The 18,948-nt window shown below is 44.5% G+C and overlaps 1 protein-coding gene across 5 annotated transcripts in view; it reads right to left on the minus strand.

Moving 5' to 3' along the window:
* Positions 1 to 1,435: 1,435 nt before the first annotated feature.
* The window catches only part of TBC1D16 (TBC1 domain family member 16), an 81,362-nt gene continuing 63,849 nt past the window's right edge, over positions 1,436 to 18,948 (minus strand). For 3 of the 5 annotated variants that reach the window (XM_077328186.1, XM_077328185.1, XM_077328184.1), the window contains 9 exons: positions 14,369 to 14,566; positions 12,222 to 12,369; positions 9,779 to 9,946; positions 8,718 to 8,866; positions 6,839 to 6,973; positions 5,580 to 5,766; positions 4,712 to 4,891; positions 2,507 to 2,653; positions 1,436 to 2,292 (listed from right to left, as the gene is read on the minus strand). In XM_077328186.1, the coding sequence (XP_077184301.1) occupies positions 2,047 to 2,292; positions 2,507 to 2,653; positions 4,712 to 4,891; positions 5,580 to 5,766; positions 6,839 to 6,973; positions 8,718 to 8,866; positions 9,779 to 9,946; positions 12,222 to 12,369; positions 14,369 to 14,566 (1,558 nt within the window). In that variant the 3' untranslated portion in view covers positions 1,436 to 2,046. The remainder of the gene's footprint in view (positions 2,293 to 2,506; positions 2,654 to 4,711; positions 4,892 to 5,579; positions 5,767 to 6,838; positions 6,974 to 8,717; positions 8,867 to 9,778; positions 9,947 to 12,221; positions 12,370 to 14,368; positions 14,567 to 18,948) is intronic. The other 2 variants (XM_077328187.1, XM_077328189.1) reach the window with 2 other exon arrangements.

The raw sequence follows: 18,948 nt of genomic DNA on the forward strand, positions 1-18,948 counted from the left end.
CTAAGGTGGTAGGGATGTGCAACATTAGACCTCACAAGTCTATGAAGGAAAATAATCTGAACCTGCATCTTGTAGACCAGGGGTAGTCAACCTGTGGTCCTCCAGATGTTCATGGACTACAATTCTCATGAGCCCCTGCCAGCGTTTGCTGGCAGGGGCTCATGGGAATTGTAGTCCATGAACATCTGGAGGACCACAGGTTGACTACCCCTGTTCTAGACTAAGAGTTAATGGTGGAGTTCTGTTCATATTCCTGCCCATTAATGGAAGCTGAATGCTGCTCCTTTATAATAAGGACCCCTAGGGTCAGACTTCCACCACTTACAATCCAGCCTGGTTGGCATGTAAGGGAGCCCTTCCCACAGCAACTCAAGGTGGCATCTGCCTAGGATTGCAAAGGATACCGGATACAAGAAGAATAACTCCTATAGTCGCTTAGTTAAGGATTGAGCCACAAGCCACTGTGAGCCGCTTCCACCGAGAGCTTATATCCTGATATTTTGTTAATGCTGCTGAAGAAAGTAATGAAACAGGCTTTGTTTGTACCAGAATCCTCTTTGTTTAGTGTGCATTATTGAGAATTTTTCCTCTGGCATACCAAGAACTGGAAATACAGGACTCATAATCTTCATTAACAACTTATTGTATCAGTGCATATATACACACACAGTTTTTTGCTGTGATCTTTTTGTGTGTGTGTGCTCCTGGTTTCTGTAGGATTGCAAAGCAGCATTAGTAGGCATCCATTAAAAAAATTGTAGAGTACATATAATTTAATGGGCTGCAGGCATACGGCATTCTGCTAAAAGTGCAAGAACCGCTCCCAGTGAGCTCCTTTTAAAAACAGCTGCCACAAATGATGCAAGTAAAACAGACTTTGGAAGCATCCTTAATAGAGAATAGGCGTATGTTGCAGCTAGACCTAGAATTTAGGGGCTTCTTCCATACATTTGTTACAGATACACCACATGAGTAAAAAGCTTAAAGATCAAGTAGCCTTCCTGGCACTCTCTGAACAGCTGCTACTGAGACCCCCCTAGCTAGACAGTGTGTTGGGGATATAAAGAGTGTGGTATCAGAGAGAGATGAAGGACAGGATAACTCTGTCCTTGGCTTTCCACAGCACTATATAAATGCAGGTTGGTGGCTCAAGTTGTCCTGTGGCAGTCCTTACAGGAAGCCATGCTCCAAAGGTCAAGAGCAGAAACCACAGCAAGGAGGAAAGTATGAATCAAAGTGAAAGAGGAAGGACAGCATGAGCAAGGAAACACAGAGCCTGGGATTCCATTCAAATGTCCCCTGTACAACAGTGACTGGAAGCGTCTAATGGAGTACAGCAAAATCCTGATTTCAGACCTGCGGTAAGCCAGTATTCTTGTGTATAAGACTACAAAAGATTTGAAAAATAAATGATCACACTCTGGCCACACATGGAAACATTTCCCTTGGAAATCCAAAAGTTGCACTTTATTATTGTTGTTGTTTTTTGGCAAACTATGTTTGAAATGACCACCATGGCTTAACATAGAAACCAGTGAGTTCTGCGATTTGGTTTAAGCAAAGTATGTGTGCGCAGGTGTATGGTGCATTTAGGACTGAAGGGAGATCTAATCCAGCCCCTTCGCCCATCACTGATGTTGCTGGTTGCAGACGACGTCTTCCCGAGCAGCCTGTGTTTCCCTTTGTGCTTCGGGAAGGGCCAGAAGAATCCTTTGCCACCTGGGAGTCTTCTCTGCCAGTCTGACTCCAGCACACTTCCTTCAGATGTCCTGCACTGCAGAGCACCAACATGCTCATGATCATTAGATCAACCAAGGACTTTCCTGATATGACACATCAGTGAGGCTTCAAGCTTTAACTTCCCTAGTAAGCATCTGTATCCTTATGCCTCTCATCCCTCCTCTTGGAAGAGGAAGGGAAACAGCATTAGTCCTCATTCAACATCTTCTGAGAGTCTCTCCCTTCTCTCTCACTCTTGTGCCGATTCCTTTGTGCCCATTCCGGTGTGTTTTCTTCCAGTCACTGTGTGTCTTAAGGCTAGAGTTCTCATTTCCGGAAGGTGAAGACCTCTTGCGATTTCAGCCCCCTCCTGCCCTCACTGCCTGATTTTGGAGAGGGCTCATTCACCATGCCCCCATAAGGGCAGCTGTCAGAGTCTAGGTGATTTCCAGTACACTCCACAGCAGGGATGTAGCCGCTGTCCCACATACCTGTCCCACAGAGTTTACATAAATCATGCAGGCTGCAGGTGATCCTGGGTAGCAGGCGAAATTGATACAGCAAACTTCTAGCCTGGAGGTGAGGCAGTAAAAGTTAATACAGAGTAAAAACAGCACGGATTAAAAGAATGGGCAATCAACGTCAGTTATTTCAAGTTATTTCAATGAAGACCCATCACTACCACCCAGAGACTCACACACAGTATCTCCAAAATATATCTTTTGAAACAGATCAAATTACAAAGTTTGCAGAATGGTTTACTTCTTATCGTGAAAATTTTATTTACCTTCCTGAGTACGAGCTCCCCATTCATGTGCATGGCCAAATTCCCAAAATGCAGCAGCATCTGGTCAGTAGCCAGTTGCTGTTCAATGACATCATCCCCATAGATCACCACTATGGCCACACAGATGAAGAGATGGAAATAGTCTGTCTGTAACAGCAAAGAAAAAGAGAAAAGGAAGCAACTAGTTAAAAACGGGCACTAGGCAGAATATCAAAGGAGCTTGCAGGACTTTTTGCCTTCAAAAGAGTCCGTCACTCTGTCAACCACCCAAATCCTTCACCCTACTGCCTGAGACAAGAAGGAGCACATACAAATGCCATCCACAGGTTATCACAGTCAATCTGAACCTGGCCATGTCTCATGAACATGTCGTGGGGAGCCCTGACTTGTGCTTATGCTGCGCACCAGACACAGCATGCTTAAAAGCACCTGAACACCAGTACACCAAACAGTTGGACACAGACACACAGAACTGTCCCCAGGAATAAGCAGCTCTAGTAGGCAGACATTATGGACACCAGGGCATGCACCCTCAGCAATGAGCTTTTAAACAGGATGCTCACCATATGCAGCAAGGTCTTCTCAAAATTTATCATGGAATAATCAATGCAAAAGGATACAAGGAAAGTAGTTTTACTAACTAATCCATGAAGCAGGCATAGGTAGCAGCCACTGGTAGTTCACACCCCCATCCCACACGACTTTTGAATTTTCCCAAGTTATTCGGGCCAGACCCAGCAGACAGGGCTGAGCTATATGGACCACTGACCACTTCCTGCCAAAAGCTTCATCCATGGGCCCCAGACAGAAATGAAAGCAGCACTGGCTGAAGGGCTTGGTCTAATTTTGGAAGCCTTCTGTGCTGCTATCTGCTGCACAGCGATGCAGCCAGTCTGCTTTGCAAAGCTACAAAGAGCAACATTCAAATATTTAATGACACTCAAGTCGAGAAACGAACATGAAAATACACACAGCCCCCTTGTAGGGCAAGGTTTTGGGGGGTCATTACCTCACAAACAATGTCCCTTTTGATTTTTTTTTAAATCAGGACTGTGGAAAAGAAGAAGTCAAGCTGGCCAGAGGGACCAAGATGAATATCCTGGCAGCCAGTTAGGGACACAAAGGTTGCCTGCGCTACCACAGCATTCACACACATTTAAGAAGTGAAAAACGACAGCTGAAGGCTATCAAAGTTGAGTAGGTCACCAGGATTTATGATAAAAGTGTGATAAGAATGTCTAGAGCTGAACTCCCCAGATAACAGTGAAAAATCACGTGGGCTACAGCTTAAACTAAACACAAAAGAAAACAACTCTTCTTGTGGTTAGGGGATGAAATTTGGGTCAAGCAATATTTCCTGTCTTTTCCTCACAGAGTATCTAACACTTATCCTTCTTATGCTCCGTATATCTTGCTCCGAATCAACACAGTGCTTCCCACCCTATTTTTTACTAAAAAAAAAAATTACCCAGATACCCAAATTACGTACTTGATAACCAGAGTTAGCAATCTGTAAGTTACAAAACAATAAATTCTGACATTAATTCTGTTCACAGAATTAAAACTGTCTAGTTGCCAGTATTGTGAGGTTCTTTAGCAGCAGCATTTAGACCACTTGGCTCAGGGTAGGGGAATCTCAACCAGGAGAAACAGCCCTTTCACATGACTACTACATGCTACTCCCAGGCAAAACCCACCAGAGTAATTATTTGGCTAACATAAATGTGAGCCAACAGCCAACAAGGTTAACGCACTCTGGTGGCAGTCCCCTCCCCCTGCAGACGAGACCAAGTCAGACAGAAACCGTATCTTCTCCCCCTCTTCACAGTGAGAGATGGAAATCAGCTGGCACAGCTGTCCTTCAGAGCAACATTTACAGCTTGCAGAAAGCCAGGCGGCCAAGGCTGCACTGACAACTTTAAGGCAAGATGAAGGCTTTGGGGTTGATGTGATGCAACAGCAGCAAGAACAGCCCAGGAGCTCAGTAATGAACTGTCAGGGTGAAATTTGCATCAATTTGTATAATGTCAGAGGCAAACAGTGGGGGAGAAGACCAGCAATCCGCCAAGGAATTACGTGTTTCTAGTCGTGGCTGAAGGAAGAGACACAGCTGGGAACCAGCAGCTACCATTGGCCATGTTCCCATTCAGTGTCCTCCCCAAAGAGCCCCCGAGAAAGGAGGAATCTCTGACTCCAAGGCCTAACCTGGTAGTGAGCCCAGCAGGCTTCCCAGATGCGCAGAGCCTCAGCATCTGGAAACTCGCGCTTAAAGCAGAGGAGGATCCAGCGGTGACAGAAGAGCATCTGCAGACCATCCTCCCCAAGGGAGACCAGGTGGTGGTAGAAGCGCGAATGCATCAGCCGCAGCAGTTCTCGCAGGTACATCTGCAAAGAGAGTCTGATGCTCAACTGACCCATAACCTCCAGGGAGAGGGGACGACTTTCCTCCCACCAGAAACCCAGCAAGTCCAGCTAGTGTGTGCACGTGTCTCAGAGCTGGCTCAACCAACAGGACATTCAAACTCACAATTGCCCACGTGAACTGCCTGCTGTCAGGAAATGTGAAAGTTGTAGCAGCAGTTTTGTGAGTGTGTGAATTTCTTCACACCAAAAACACACATTCACAGATGCTGCTACTGCAACTTCTGCAAGCATGCTCATCCTGCATTACGCTGACCATGCACCAAGTAGCAGCAGCTTCCACTGCAACTTCTAGAAGTATGTGCATGTGCTCATCTCTATACTCATCTTTATACTCTGCTGGTGCAGAAATGACTTATGCAAGGGAGTTGGTAGCTAAAGCCCATGAACTGCCCCAGTGACACAGCTCTAAGCCAATATTGCAGTTGCAAAAGGGTTGCAGTTTCAAACCCCGTGACCTCTTTGCCTCCTCTCGTATAAAGGGAATATGAACTGGGGATACCACAGCCTTCTGATAGTTCTGAAACTGCAAAGCTTGACTTCTCCAGTCAACTATATGCAGCCTAGTAACAATATGGATGTTAGTTTCACGTTTCTTAATTATTGTTTGAGTTAAGGTAGTTGGAGAAGAGCCTCAAGCTCAAATCCTTACCAGCTGTTTCTCCATATCCTCATCACGAGGGGAGCTGACAAATATAGTGTTCTGCATCAGACCCACAAAGCACCAAAAAGTATCCGATTCATCCAGAACCTCAGCCAGGATTGGGGCAACGAGGTCAGACATCCCCTGGGAGTAGCCAATATCCGGGCTGTACACTGCATAATTCAACAAGATTCGCCTAAGAAGAAGACAGTCAAATGACCAAAAGACGACCAAAGGGTCTTGTTCTTCCCCCAACAGAGAATTCTTAGTAAAGACTTTGTCTTGTTTAACAGGATGGAACTTAAAACAAAAAGTGAGAGCAAAGAAAACGTGTGGCAATACAAGCTATACAAATATCAGTTCTTAGTTTAAAAAGAAAGGAAAAGGGGGCAGGGCAGCTTTATATTCCTATGAGGACTGTGTGGGCATTTCAGCAGAAACTGGGTCCATGCAGAACTAATTAAGATCACACTCCCAAACATCAGCCTTGAAAAGTATTTGCAGGGTTGCCAGTTTGAAAAACCAGATCAACAGCAAGACATAACCTTTCACCTATGACATGTCTCAATATTGGGAAGCAGTACATTTAAAAAAAACTGACTCACCTTTAGCTCTATGTGGGGCTACCCTTGGTTCTGATACAGAATGCTGCGGCTTAGGTCCTCACAAAGACTCATATTCAACTTGCCCTCCAGCTGCTGCAGTGGTTGCTGGTCAAGTTCCAGATCACAGTCAAGGGCTTGGATCAATGATAGAGCAGTTTAAAGCTCTACATGATCTGGCCCCTGAGTGCCTTAGGAACCATCTCTCCCAATATGTTCCCTAGAGAGCATTACGTTCTGCAAATACCAAAGATGTCTGTCTGAACTCAACCAGAGCCAAGGCCTTTTTGGGCCTTGGCCCAACCTAGTGTAATGAGCTGCCTCCCAAAGAACTTGCAATAGGAGCAAGGTAGCCCCAACATCTAGTGTAAAACTATATGCAGATGTACATGTGTTTGAATGTATATGAAAGACCAAGAGCTGGAGGCCCCCAAATAAGAAGCAACAGCTGCTCATCTCGAACTGGAACAAGCAGTCTTCCAAGAGTTGCCAAGAGCAAATTCTGCAACTATAAAAGTGCTTAATAAGTTATCGATTGCTTCAGGCTGACGGCCTGTGCTCCTTTCAGAGTTCAGCGAGGGCCGTGGTGTCTGGACATGTGTTCTAATATTGTGGGGGATGGACTTCACATGCAAGAATGTGCATTTGCGTAAATGGAGTCGTCACCTCATTGTTTCCACGTTGGGGTTGTTCTCTCCTCGAAAGAACTGGTTGCTGCGGTCAGTCCTCACCACGTCTTTGTCCACTGTGAACTGCACGTTTCGCCAGAACGCCTTCTGCTCATCCGGCGTCATAGAGAGTCTGAGCATCACACAACAACATGAGTACATCCCCAAAGCAACTGTGGTTAAGCGTGGTGGTAGTGGTGGTGATGGGGACCAGGGCATCCTTTCAGCCCTGCAAACTATTTATTTATTTATTTGTATTTTTATACTGCCTTTCCATATGGCTCTGGGCGGTTTTGCAGATAAGGAAGAAATGCCAGGATGAAGAACTGGGGCACATGTGAGGAGCAAGGCTAGATCTGTTTCTCCTGTAGCAATCTTAACTCAAAGGTTCATAACAGGTATCTCATGTTGAGGAGGAGGAGGAGGAGGAGGAGGGACAGCCATTTAACCTGACAAAGTAACAGTAAGTCATGACTTGAGGTGAACTTTGTCACAGAGCCAGAGGATCCCAACAAGCCAGTGAAAGCACCAGCATTCATGGACTCAAAAGTGCCTCTCTCATACACACACAACCAGGCACATGAATCTGCTGTGCACAAATATCAGTTCTCCAGCATCCTAGAGGACTGAAACTGCTAGTGGTACATCTGATCACTGGGTGCGTCCAGCTATGACCACTACCCAAAGGGGTTTTGCACATTCTCAAAGCAGTTCATGTTCTATTCTGGAAAAATCTAAACAAGATCCAAGCATCATGAAGACAATTCGGTGTAAGACTATTGTAAGCATTTACTAGCTAGTGCCTATAAAAGTACCACTTTCTCCTTACACCTCCTTCCCCAATGCTAAACCATCTTTTGGAATGTACTTTAATAGGGGGTTTCTTTCTTTTAAATATGTGAAAGATTGGGTTCATGTCTGCTTGTTTAAGGAAAGAACATTTCCCCTGGTGAACGTTTCACCAATGGCATAAAAATCACAAGATGTCATAATCCCACTGTGTATTGGTCAGACTGCACCTGGAGTACTATGTGCAGTTCTAAGGGCCTCACTTCAAAAAGGACAAGGACAAAATTGAGAGGGTTCAGAGGAGAGCAACAAGGATGATCCAGGGCCTGGGGACCAAGCCCTATGAGGAAAGGCTGAGGGACCTGGGAATGTTCAGCCTGGAGAAGAGGAGGTTGGGAGAGAAAATGATTTCACTCGTTTAAGTATTTGAAAGGTTGGCACTTGGAGGAGGGCTGGGAGCTGTTCCTGTTAGCAACAGAGGAATGGGTTTAGACTATACGTAGAATGGTACCTGCTAGATATTAGGAAAAAATTTCACAGTCAGAGTAGTTCAGCAGTGGAATCGACTGCCTAAGGAGGTGGTGATCTCCCCCTCACTGGCGGTCTTTAAGCAGCGGCTGGACAGATACTTATCAGGGATGCTGTATGACCCCTTCCAGTGCTATGATTCTTTGATTCTATTGTAATATAGACTATGCCCAAATCGGTTTCTAATCTGGTTTCCTCAATTGAACCACTCCACTGATTTACATGGAATTAAAGGAAACAGCTGCAAGAAGGAATTAGGAAAATGGAGCAAAACAAGCTTATCTCCCGGCAGCGAAGCTTTTCTTCTCCATGACATTTCCACATTGGTCATGTTCCTAATGGTGGATCTGGGCTGATATCTCAACAGCAGTGAAAGGCAGAGTTGCCCTCATTAGAGAAATAGTTGCCTTCTCACCATCAGCTGCTGCAGGGAAGCTTCCAAATGGGAAAGATGGGCAGGATGACTAGCAAATTTCACTGCAGTTTCTATGCATTGCAGCTTTGAGAGTAATTAAAAGCCTATACAGACTGAAGCCGGTGCTACTAGCACCCTTTGATACCTTTTCTGCTGGATCTCAAAGTATGCTTCTCTCTTCTGTGCCCGCAGAGCCTCCCTCTCCTCTGAAGTGGATTCAAAACTATAGTAGTGCAGCAGGAAGGGCCAGACTTCACCACGGATGGAGACATCCATGCCACCAAAGAAAATAGCCTGTGGGTGAGACAGGGAAGAGAAGCTGAATTTTGTGTATATGTGTGTGTGTGTGTGTGTGGGGGCGCTTTCTCCTGTCAAGTGAGGCCTTAATTCAGAAGCCCACAATTCACACCTATTTACGTACAGGGACTGAGGTGCCCACCTCTTCTGAGAGGAGGCACAAATCAGACTCATTTCAATGCCAATAACACCCCTGGAGGGCCAGCACAATTATCACATTGTTCTCACCACGGCCTAACCCCCAATGTTGGAAACCCTACACTTGGACTCTTCCCTGCCTCCTACAGAGACAATCCTTCATCCCACCCCCAACTCTTAATTATTTCAAGCCAGTCTCAATTGCTTTTTTTGGACTTTAATTCAAGATGGGTAGTTATGTACACGACATTACATTACATTACATTATTTTACATTTTATGGTCATTGACCAGTCAGATTTCAGCATAACCTAACGTAATGTAATATAAGAAAGAAACAAAAAATTAGCGAATTAAAATTCTGGAATAATACCCTTCTAAGTAGTAGTTATGTTGTGCTAGTCTTAAAGACCAACAAAAGCTTGTGCTGGAATTAATTGCACATCTTGAAGGTTCCACTGGACTCCGTTTCTTTAGGCCTGTCCCTGCTGTATCGCACAAGCCTGCTCTAGAAGTGTCCATTCCCCCCATAAGCAAGAGGAAAATGTAGCAGGAGTCCAGAAAACCCACTGGACTGAGAAACATGCTGCACTGTTCTGCATTCTGCCCAATAAATGGTTGCTCCTCCATTGTGCATGCCAGACACTACACTGTATTACAGGAGCAGGCACACATGCAAGGGCTTTTGACAAAGAAAAACACAAAGTCCACCTAGAGACATTTTCTCCACTGGAAAAGCATGCAGGGAAAATGTACAATGCTTCCCCCTCACCTTCCTCAGCTTGTACTCTTCCTCCACCTGTCCAGTTTCATTCACATGACTGAGCCAAGCAGAAACATCTAGGCGCCTGTAGGCATTCTCCTCAGGATGGGTCTCCGAAGAGGGCAGCTTGGGCCGGCGGATTGAGAACTGCATGCAGGTCTTCACGTCAGTGAACTGCTAAGTGGGAGATGAGAAAAGAAAGGGCCTGTGCAGCAGCTGCAAAATCTCGACTGCTGCATCCCTTACTCAGACTGCTGGATTAGCCTCCCAGACTGGAAAATGGAAGACCTAGCCTTGTGAGGGTCCTGGGAGTTTGGGGGCAAGCTCCTGGTCAAAACCGGCACATGTAATTGGAAGCATTAACAAGCAGAGTAACACACTACTGCTTCATTAAGTCTGCCTGCCGTTCCCACCCTCCCCTGCCCAGGGCCAGAATTCACCCAGTTTGTTGCAGTATCTTCCGTCTGCCCAGGAATGCAGGCAATAAACTACATCTGATTGGCCATGTACAAAAGGACTGCTGTGAAGGAAGACAGGGAAGTGGCAGTGCCAGGGTCTCTGCAAGGGCACTTGCCATTCCAGGGTGAAAACCACAGCTGACATTTCATTGAAAAATCAAAAGGTTGCTCAACACAAATGTAAGCCCCCCCATGGGGAAAGCAACAGGGGGGGAAAAAGCAATGGGGGCGCTTGGTGGGAAGGAAGGGCATTCAGAAATCACTCTTTCTTACAAGCATCCCTAGTATCTTTAAAGATATAATTAAGGTTTTTGTAAGGCTTTTTGTGCAGAACGAAGCAAGAGTCTGTAGCAATAAGCGTCAGCACATTATTTGAATATGGAAGACTCATAAAATGAGCAGTCATTTACTTCAGGAGAAGCCCATTCACAGAGGCACTATGGACACTAAGATACTGAAGGAGGGGGGAGTTATCTCCCCAAATATAGGCCAACTGGACCTGCAGAACAAACCCCTGACTCTATCACAGAATAAGCTTTCTTGGCACTGCTGGTTCCACATCTGTTCAAACCAACCTTTCAGGAGGGATATGAGGATAAATAAGGGACATGAAGCCAAGCCCAAATCTTATCAACCAAGGTGGTTATAAATGCCAGTAAAGACCCAACGGCATCGTCAAGCATTCCACATTTGACACTCTTGCTCGGCTACAACTTCCCTGTTTGCTTGTGCTGCCCTGCCCCTTTAAACTCTACCCTGGGATTAAATGGCCGTATTGTCTGTCTCTGTTTCCACCCAGCTGTGCAAGACTATAATGCAATCCTGAATGCTTCTCAGCTCATGAGAGGGAGGCAAAGGCAAGCACACCAAGGTTTGGAAGCTGGGGAGGATCTTCATCTTTGGAAAGGAGGCTCATTGCTCAAATGATGACACCTAGCAATTTCTGCTGATGGGCAGCCATTTGTCAACTCCCCCACATACCTTGACCCGGTTGGTGGATTGGCTCAAGCAGAGTTGGCTAAAGTTAAATCCAGCCAGTCCTGTGGCTAGGTTGACATGCAGAAGGTAAGATGATGCAATTCTCAATGCTTGACAGTGTCCAATTAATACCTTTAACCTCTGTCAAGAGTCTGAGTGTGATCCTGGATGCCCAAGTTATAGAGTTTGTTTGCTGGGCATTCTTCGATCTACACCTGGCATGGCAGCTTGCACCTTAACTAGTGATGTCCAACCTAGTCACCTCCAGATTAGACTTCCGTAATTTGCCTTATGCAGGGCTACCCTTGAGGTTGCTCCAGAAACTCCAAGTGGTCCAGAATGCAGCAGCTCAGCTCCTGACAACAGCCTCATGGAGAGCACATATTACACCTGTGTTATCCCAGCTGCACTGGTTCCAGATTGGAGACTCAATCAGATTCAAGCTTTTGACTCTTATGTTCAAGGTCCTAAACAGTCTGGGACCCCTGGATCTTCGGGGCTGTCTCCTCCCCTATACCTCCCCTCCAAGGGACGTTAAGATCAGGCAGTCCAAATCTGCTTAGGGTCCCTGGCCCCAAAGAGATAAAACTGGCCTCGACCAGGACTTTTTCAGCCCTGTCCCTGGTCTGGTGGAATGCTCCACCGGATCTTAAACAATTCTGGACGATCTGCAAAACAGAGCTGTTCTTCCAGGACTTTAGCTGAGGCCAGGCAATAACATCATGAGATGTTTTTTTCCCTACTCGAAAGATCCACCAACAGGAACCCCTCCAAGCTTCAATCAATCCTCACAGGGAAACAAACAATAGGGGGCAATTTTTACGAAGGATTTGCTGTTTTACTGCTTGCTATGTATTGTTTTAAAATGTTGTTAGCAATGCTGAACTATCAGGGATGGGGCAGTATACTAGTGAAATATTTATTAAGTTCTATTCCATCTTGTGTTAGAAAGACACTCACCACATATAGGGCTGGGGCGGGGGCTGTTATGGGGACTCTTGGATTTGGCCACTTACCTGATGTTTGAGATGGGTCTCTGTGCAATACTTCCATTGCTGAAACACGTCTGACAGTTTATCCAGGCCACCATGGTGAAAGTGGAAGATCTTATACTGGCTCTCTCTGCTAGCAACAACCAACTGCCCACTGGTGCATGCCTCATCACTAAAGTTGGAGGCAAAAAGAAGGTGGAAAGTGCAGAGTCAAGAGCAAAATTCACTGTTTAGAATATCTAGGGGTAAAACAGTTTCTACCACAAAGGAGGCACAGTTGCTTGTCTTGACACGTGTAAAATACAAGGCTGAGTTGTGACATTTTCAGCTTTCTTCATAAGCAATGCAGTAAAATATTTATCAAGTTCATCAATCAAACTGATCTAAGTTTGGCCTTGCTGGAGTCACAGAAAAGAAAAAGTCTGTGCCTTGCATATAGCCCTGTTCTCTCTCATCTCTCCCTGGGCCTTCCACAAATCACTCTACCGTCTCTTTGAACAAAGCTCTTTTCCTCCCTTTGCCATCTTAGTCCTTGATGACAAATTCTGTTACTTTGGAAAAACAACAACCTTTAAGCTGCAATCAAAACAAATGATGCAAGTCAAGATCTGATGATTTGCATAATATATTCTAAACACATGCTTTGCCTTTTTCTTCTGAGTGAAACAGTTGTTTAAAACAAAAACCCTCCCCCAGAGTACACTCTGCTCTGATTATGAGTTTCGGGGTCCACTTGGTGCTTGCGAGGGGCTCACAGAATTAGAGCACACAGTGCTCCACCCCCACCCACACGCAACCAAAAGAAGACTTTTACCTACATCTGCTGGTATTTTTAGCTTGTTTACCATACACTGCGTGCCATACAACTAAAAAAGGTCTCACATGGATTTATGTTGATCCAGAGGTTCTATGTTCAAAGAAGCTCCTTTGTTACGCTTTTCGACTTGCTTGATTTCTAAGTTCACAAAACTTTCCCAAAGCTTACTAGTTTGAGGTTGGTTCTTATAAACATTTGAGAGCAACAACTCTTGAATCGTACATACAACCTATATTAATTTACCAATGACTACCAAGATTCATTAGCCACAGAGCCTTATAGCTCTCTTCAATTCTAAAGTGAGGAAGAAACTTTTTGTTCGCCCTGAAGTTTGGTAAAGGATGTAAATGTTACAGAAAACAAAAGCATCACAGACTGGGGGTGGGGCTGGGGAATTGTATGCACTCAACAATATAGATCCTGGAAATCAAAACAAAGGGGAAAGAGGATAATAGGCAAAGCAGCAATTAACTGAAGGAGCTATGATATACAAATTAAGAAGTTAATTAAAAAGCCAAAGAGCTCCTCCCACAGACCAAGAAGGAACATAATTAACAGGTTGGTTGGGTAACAGCCACTTAGCTGTGTTGGCTGATATTTACTTTAACTAGCAGGGATAGTGCATATTGCCACTTCAAGGGGGTTTTCAATACAAATATTATTTTTCTTAGCATGTGGATTGTGTGAAATAGCCTTTGGAGTGGTATCTCGTGCTTTTCAAACACAGATTACTACATTTGTGTATCTTATATTCTAAAAGCAAGTAGGCAGAACTTTGGATACTTATATCTAGTGACTGGAGCTGTGAAAGGGCAAGGCAGATATTTCTGAAACCTGAAAAGGGTCCTAGGTTTGCATAAAAATGTGAAATCTAAAAAATACATTGGGGAGTTTTTAAAAATCTAAAAAAATGATTAAAAAGGAGTGCCTGTACCTTTTAAAAAATGGATTCCAACAGTGGCTGTTGCTAGGCAACCATAGTATTCCACAAGCTGATTTTTTTGTGAGTAAGGAGGCAGGGAGAGGGAGCAGGTCTCTTTTGGCCTCTGAGGGAGGATTCATTGGGGTCAGGCCTGACTTGGATTGCCAGCTTCGTAAAATTCCGTAAAATTTCTTCCCAAAAGAAGACAGCCATTCTTGGTTCAATGTCAAATGCACAAAGGAATTGCAGGCTGTTGTCAGACAGAACAAGTTGAGGAACACAGGACCACCCACAAAGAACAACAGCTGATACTCTTTGAACCACCGAAGCAGATTTCCACCCATAGAACACCAAATAATGGTAACTAATTTTAGCATTCCTGTATTATCACTCACAGAGGGCAATCACATTACTAAAGATGTTTGTTTTTACCTGAAAAACAGGCGAAGAGACCTCATCTGTCCCAGGTCCACTCTGAAAACCCCACAGATCTGCTCCAAGGCAAACACCTTCTGCTGCTCGTCCCATCTGGAGTTCTGCACCTGCCCGTTGTTCTCCTGGAACTGGCCATTGGGGTCGAGGCTTGAACTGGAGCTTGTTGAGTGAATCATGTGGCTTTTGCATTGCTCTCTACACCAAATGAGAGTGGCACATAGGAATCATCATCTGAAAGTGACTAAACACAAGAACCAGAATGGTAGAGTAGCCACAGGGGCAGGTTTTGAGGTAGGAAACTTGGAAGTCACTTTGTGGCCCTGGGCAAGTCACTCTCTCAGCTTATGGCAAAAGGCTTCCATGCCAATAAGTAGTCTGAACTGCCTGGAAACAGAAGAAGCTGTGGATAGCAAATAAACATTTTAAAAGACAGGATTCCTTTAGTTAAATTTTACTTGCCAGTTGGTGCAGCCTTCCTCAAACTGAAGGTGGACACAACCGCACAATTAAAGTACTTCATTGTGCCTAATAAACTGCCAGCCCATCCCTCTACCCAGGAGCTCTGAGCTGTATGTGTGGCCCTCACTTCCCCAGTTTATTCTCACAACCAAACTACGAGATAGCTTGGGTTGAGAGAAACACCGGGACTAACAAAATTTGTGGCAGGATATGAGCTTTCGTGAGTCACTGATCACTTCTTTAAAGGAATCTGGAACAGCTTCTCTGTATAATATAAAAAGCTAAGGCCTAGGTGGTTGGATAGTAGGCGGAGACAGTCCAAAGATTGGACTTGCCCTGCCCCCCTGGACTTGTAACCAATAGGGAGCCGACACAGCCCCCCTCCCCCCCCAGCCAGGGACAATCTGGCAAGCTCCCTGGCTGCTGACAGGAACACAGTAAGTGGCCCGGGGGGGGGGGGTGGACTTCTTTCCCCTTTATCCGGGAAGCCCTCACGCCCCCTCACAGAGCTGGCAGGTGGTTGGTGAGTGTGTCCCTTCCCCCTCCCTTCAGGCCTGCTGTGAAGGAGCCTCTAACCGCCCGTGACAGAGGCGAGGGAGGTGTTTCCAAGAGCAATGCAGGGGAGTCTGTGGACATGGATGTGTTTTTTTTTTGGGGGGGGAGCTTTCCCCTTCTTCCTAACCATTGGCTGACAGAGACTCCACAGAAAAGCCCCGTCTCCCTTAAAATGCTGCTCTGGCCGGCCTCGCTGTTGGAGGGAAGAGGCAGCCAAGCAACTCTGTAGATTTGAGGCCTACCGCATAGGGTTGTTGTACAGATGAAACTGGGTGCTGTTGCGGAAGTTCTTTTGCCTCCTGTTTCACCTGCACAACAACCCTGTAGGCATCAAATCTGCAGAGAGTCACACTGAAGGAATACACATAGCTTGGCTGTTTCTTCCCTCCAGCAGTGAGGCTGGCTAGAGCAGTATTTTAAGTCAGAAGGGGCTTTTCTGTTAGCCAGCTGTTTGGCAGAAGGGGAAAGTTTTTCCCCCTCAAAAGGAAAGCACAAGAACTCCCACAGACTCCTCTGTGTTGCTCTCGGAAACACCTCCCTCACCCGAGGCCTGCTGGGTGACTGCAGACCATTCCTAGTTCTCTCAGGTTGTCTATTGTGGGGAGACTAATGGAAAAGGTGTTTGTAAACTACATTGAGACTCATTTGGGTAGTAAACAGCAGGATACAAAAATCCAGCTCTTCTTCTTCTAAGGAGCAACTGTGAAAGAAGCTTGTGGGCACACATTTTATCAACAGTAAAAAAAAATGGAGACAGAAGGAGCAGGGCAGACACCTGTGTATTGTGACTACCCCATGTGAAAGAAGTTACAAATGAAATAATCAACCAGAAAGACAGAACCTTTCTTGAATCTTGGGAATAAGCCTACTTAGATTCATAAAGAAGGCACAGATCCGGAAGTACCACAATTGTATAGGCCTATCTCGCTATTAAATGTGAACTATAACATTTTTGTACAAATCTTAGCTGAGAAGCTTAAGAGATGTATTTCTGATGTGATTCATGGGGACCAATCCACTTTATTCCCAAAAGATATATAAAAGACAATATCCAGTTTATATTAAATGCACAAAACACTACAACTGTCAGTGGACAGGACTCAGCTTTTGTTTCTCTTAATGCAGAGAAAGCATTTGACAATGTACAATTTTTTGAAAGCTGTGGACCAAATTTTTTTAAAGGGATACAGCAGATTTATACCAAACAAAAAGATAAAATCTTGGTTAATGGTATGGTTGCAGAAGAGAGTTGGGATTGATAAAGGAAACGGGCAAGGATGTCCTTTATCATCACTTTTGTTTGATACCGTCCTTTAAGTATTAGCAATAAAAATCAGGTCTGTTCCCGAAATTTCTGACATAGTGAGGAAAGACCAAGAATTTCAAATGAGAAGCTATGCATATGATGCCGTTTTAACTTTGACAAAACTGACAAGATGATTCCCAAAACTAATGGATCTTCTTAGTAATTTTGGATAAGTATCCAGTTATAGAATGAATATAAAAGAAAACGAAAAATTTCCTGTTTGTGGAAGATGACCAAAAAACTGCGAACCTGCGGACTCTAACTGCAAGATTAAGCCGGATAAGATAAAATATCTAGCCATATATCTTTATAAAAATTTGAAAAGTCTAATTCAGAACAGTTATAAGGAGGTCTGGGCCTCAATTCTGACAAATCTTTCCAGATGGTCTAAGCTAAACTTTTCTTGGTCAGCGAGAATGGCAGCTATCAAGATGACAATATTATCTAAATTGAACTTCCAATCACTCCCAATTGTTATTAAAGAAAGACTTTGCAAGACTGGCAAAAAGAATTCAATAAATGTATATGAAACTGTAAAAGACCTAGAATCGGCATCAAAAACCCTGCAGGATGATAAAAAGGAGGCAGTCTGGGTCTCCCGGACCTCAAGTTATACTACCATGCAGCCGCTTTAACTTGGAACTCTGACTGGATTACTGATCCATTGAGATGAGATCTCCTATTGGAGAGATTTGAACTAAAGCAAGGCTTTTATAATTTGCTTTGGCATCTTGTTAAAGAAAAAGTATCAAAAGTTTCTCATCCTTTAAAAAAGAACATTAAAAAAAAAGATTTGGCAGAAGTATAAGAACAGAATTAGCCCTGAAATATCGCCATTAAATTCATTGGTGGAAGCCAGCATGGACAGAATACAATTGAGAAGATTAGACCCACTTAAGTATCAAGACCTTATGCTGCCTAATGGACTGCTCAAGGATTGTAACCGATTTGAATCAAGAGGGAATCAAAATAGACTGGTTCACTCACAGAGATCAGCTCAAGAATGTATCAGGAAACGGAATTTAGTGGCAAATCTTTAAAGAGATATTACAGAGTTTGAATTACATATTAATCAGGAAAAAACCACTTGTTAAGGCAAATATATAAATGTCTTTTAAAGCTGGACAAGGAAGATGAACAAGTCAAAAATATATGGTTAGCAGACTTTGGTGAAGATATACTGTTTGAGGAGTGGGAGCAATTGTGGTGTAAAAACTGCTAGTGCCCTACTTGGCCCTGGAACCCCTAGCCACAGTGATCCACACAACAGTCACCTCTAGACTAGACTTCTGCAACGTGCTTTATGCAGGCCTGCCCGTAACCTTGATCTGGAAACTACAACTGGTCCAGACCGCAGCGGCCAGGGTCCTCACAGCAACACCACAGAGGACCCACATTCGGCCTACCTTCCAGCAGCTGTGCTGGCTTCCGTCAAATTCCGCTTAAGGCTTAAGGTTTAGGTCATTACCTTTAAGGCCATACACGGTCTGGGCCCAGTGTACCTGAGGAATCGCCTCTCTGCCAACCCTGCAAAGAGCATTACGCTCTACTACCTCCAACTACCTGGTGATCCTTGGGCCTAAAGAACCTCGCCTGACCTCAACCATGGCCAGAGCTTTTTTCATCCAGGCCCCCAGCTGGTGGAATGAGCTCCCAGAGGAGATCAGGGTCATAACAGAACTTGAACAGTTCTGCAAGGCCTGCAAAAGGGAGCTCCTCTGCCAGGCATTTGGTTGAGGCTGACTTGAACCACTCACTTCCCACTGGCCCCCAAGGCTCCCTCCTATGGTTACCACTGCCGATCCATCCAACCCACAGGGCCATCAGTATGCGTTAGTTGACATAATGTTCTCCCCTTTGTTCTACCATTCTACTATGTTGTCTACTGTTACCACTGTAGTATTATTATTATAAATATTGAGTTATCTGTATAATTCCTGTAAACCGCTCTGAGCCTTCAGGGATGGCATATAATAAATATAATAAATAAGAAATGTTGTTTGAAAAAGCAGACAAAATGTCAATGATTATGGAAAACTGGTATGAGATGTTTTATACATGGTATCTCATGCCTAAAGGTATATAAGTAGAATTTCATATGGACAGTGAGTGTTGAAGCTACTGGGTCCTTCTTTTGGATGTGGTGATTGTTTTTGGGGAAAAGATACATGGTCTTATGTAAACAATAATAAATGTTAAGTTTCCTTTGCATGCTAAATGTATGGTGCTGTCCTTTCTCCCCTAAGCATCTAACTGA

The sequence above is a fragment of the Paroedura picta genome, chromosome 3 (assembly GCF_049243985.1).
Source record: "Paroedura picta isolate Pp20150507F chromosome 3, Ppicta_v3.0, whole genome shotgun sequence".
In the NCBI taxonomy this organism is placed as follows: Eukaryota; Metazoa; Chordata; class Lepidosauria; order Squamata; family Gekkonidae; genus Paroedura; species Paroedura picta.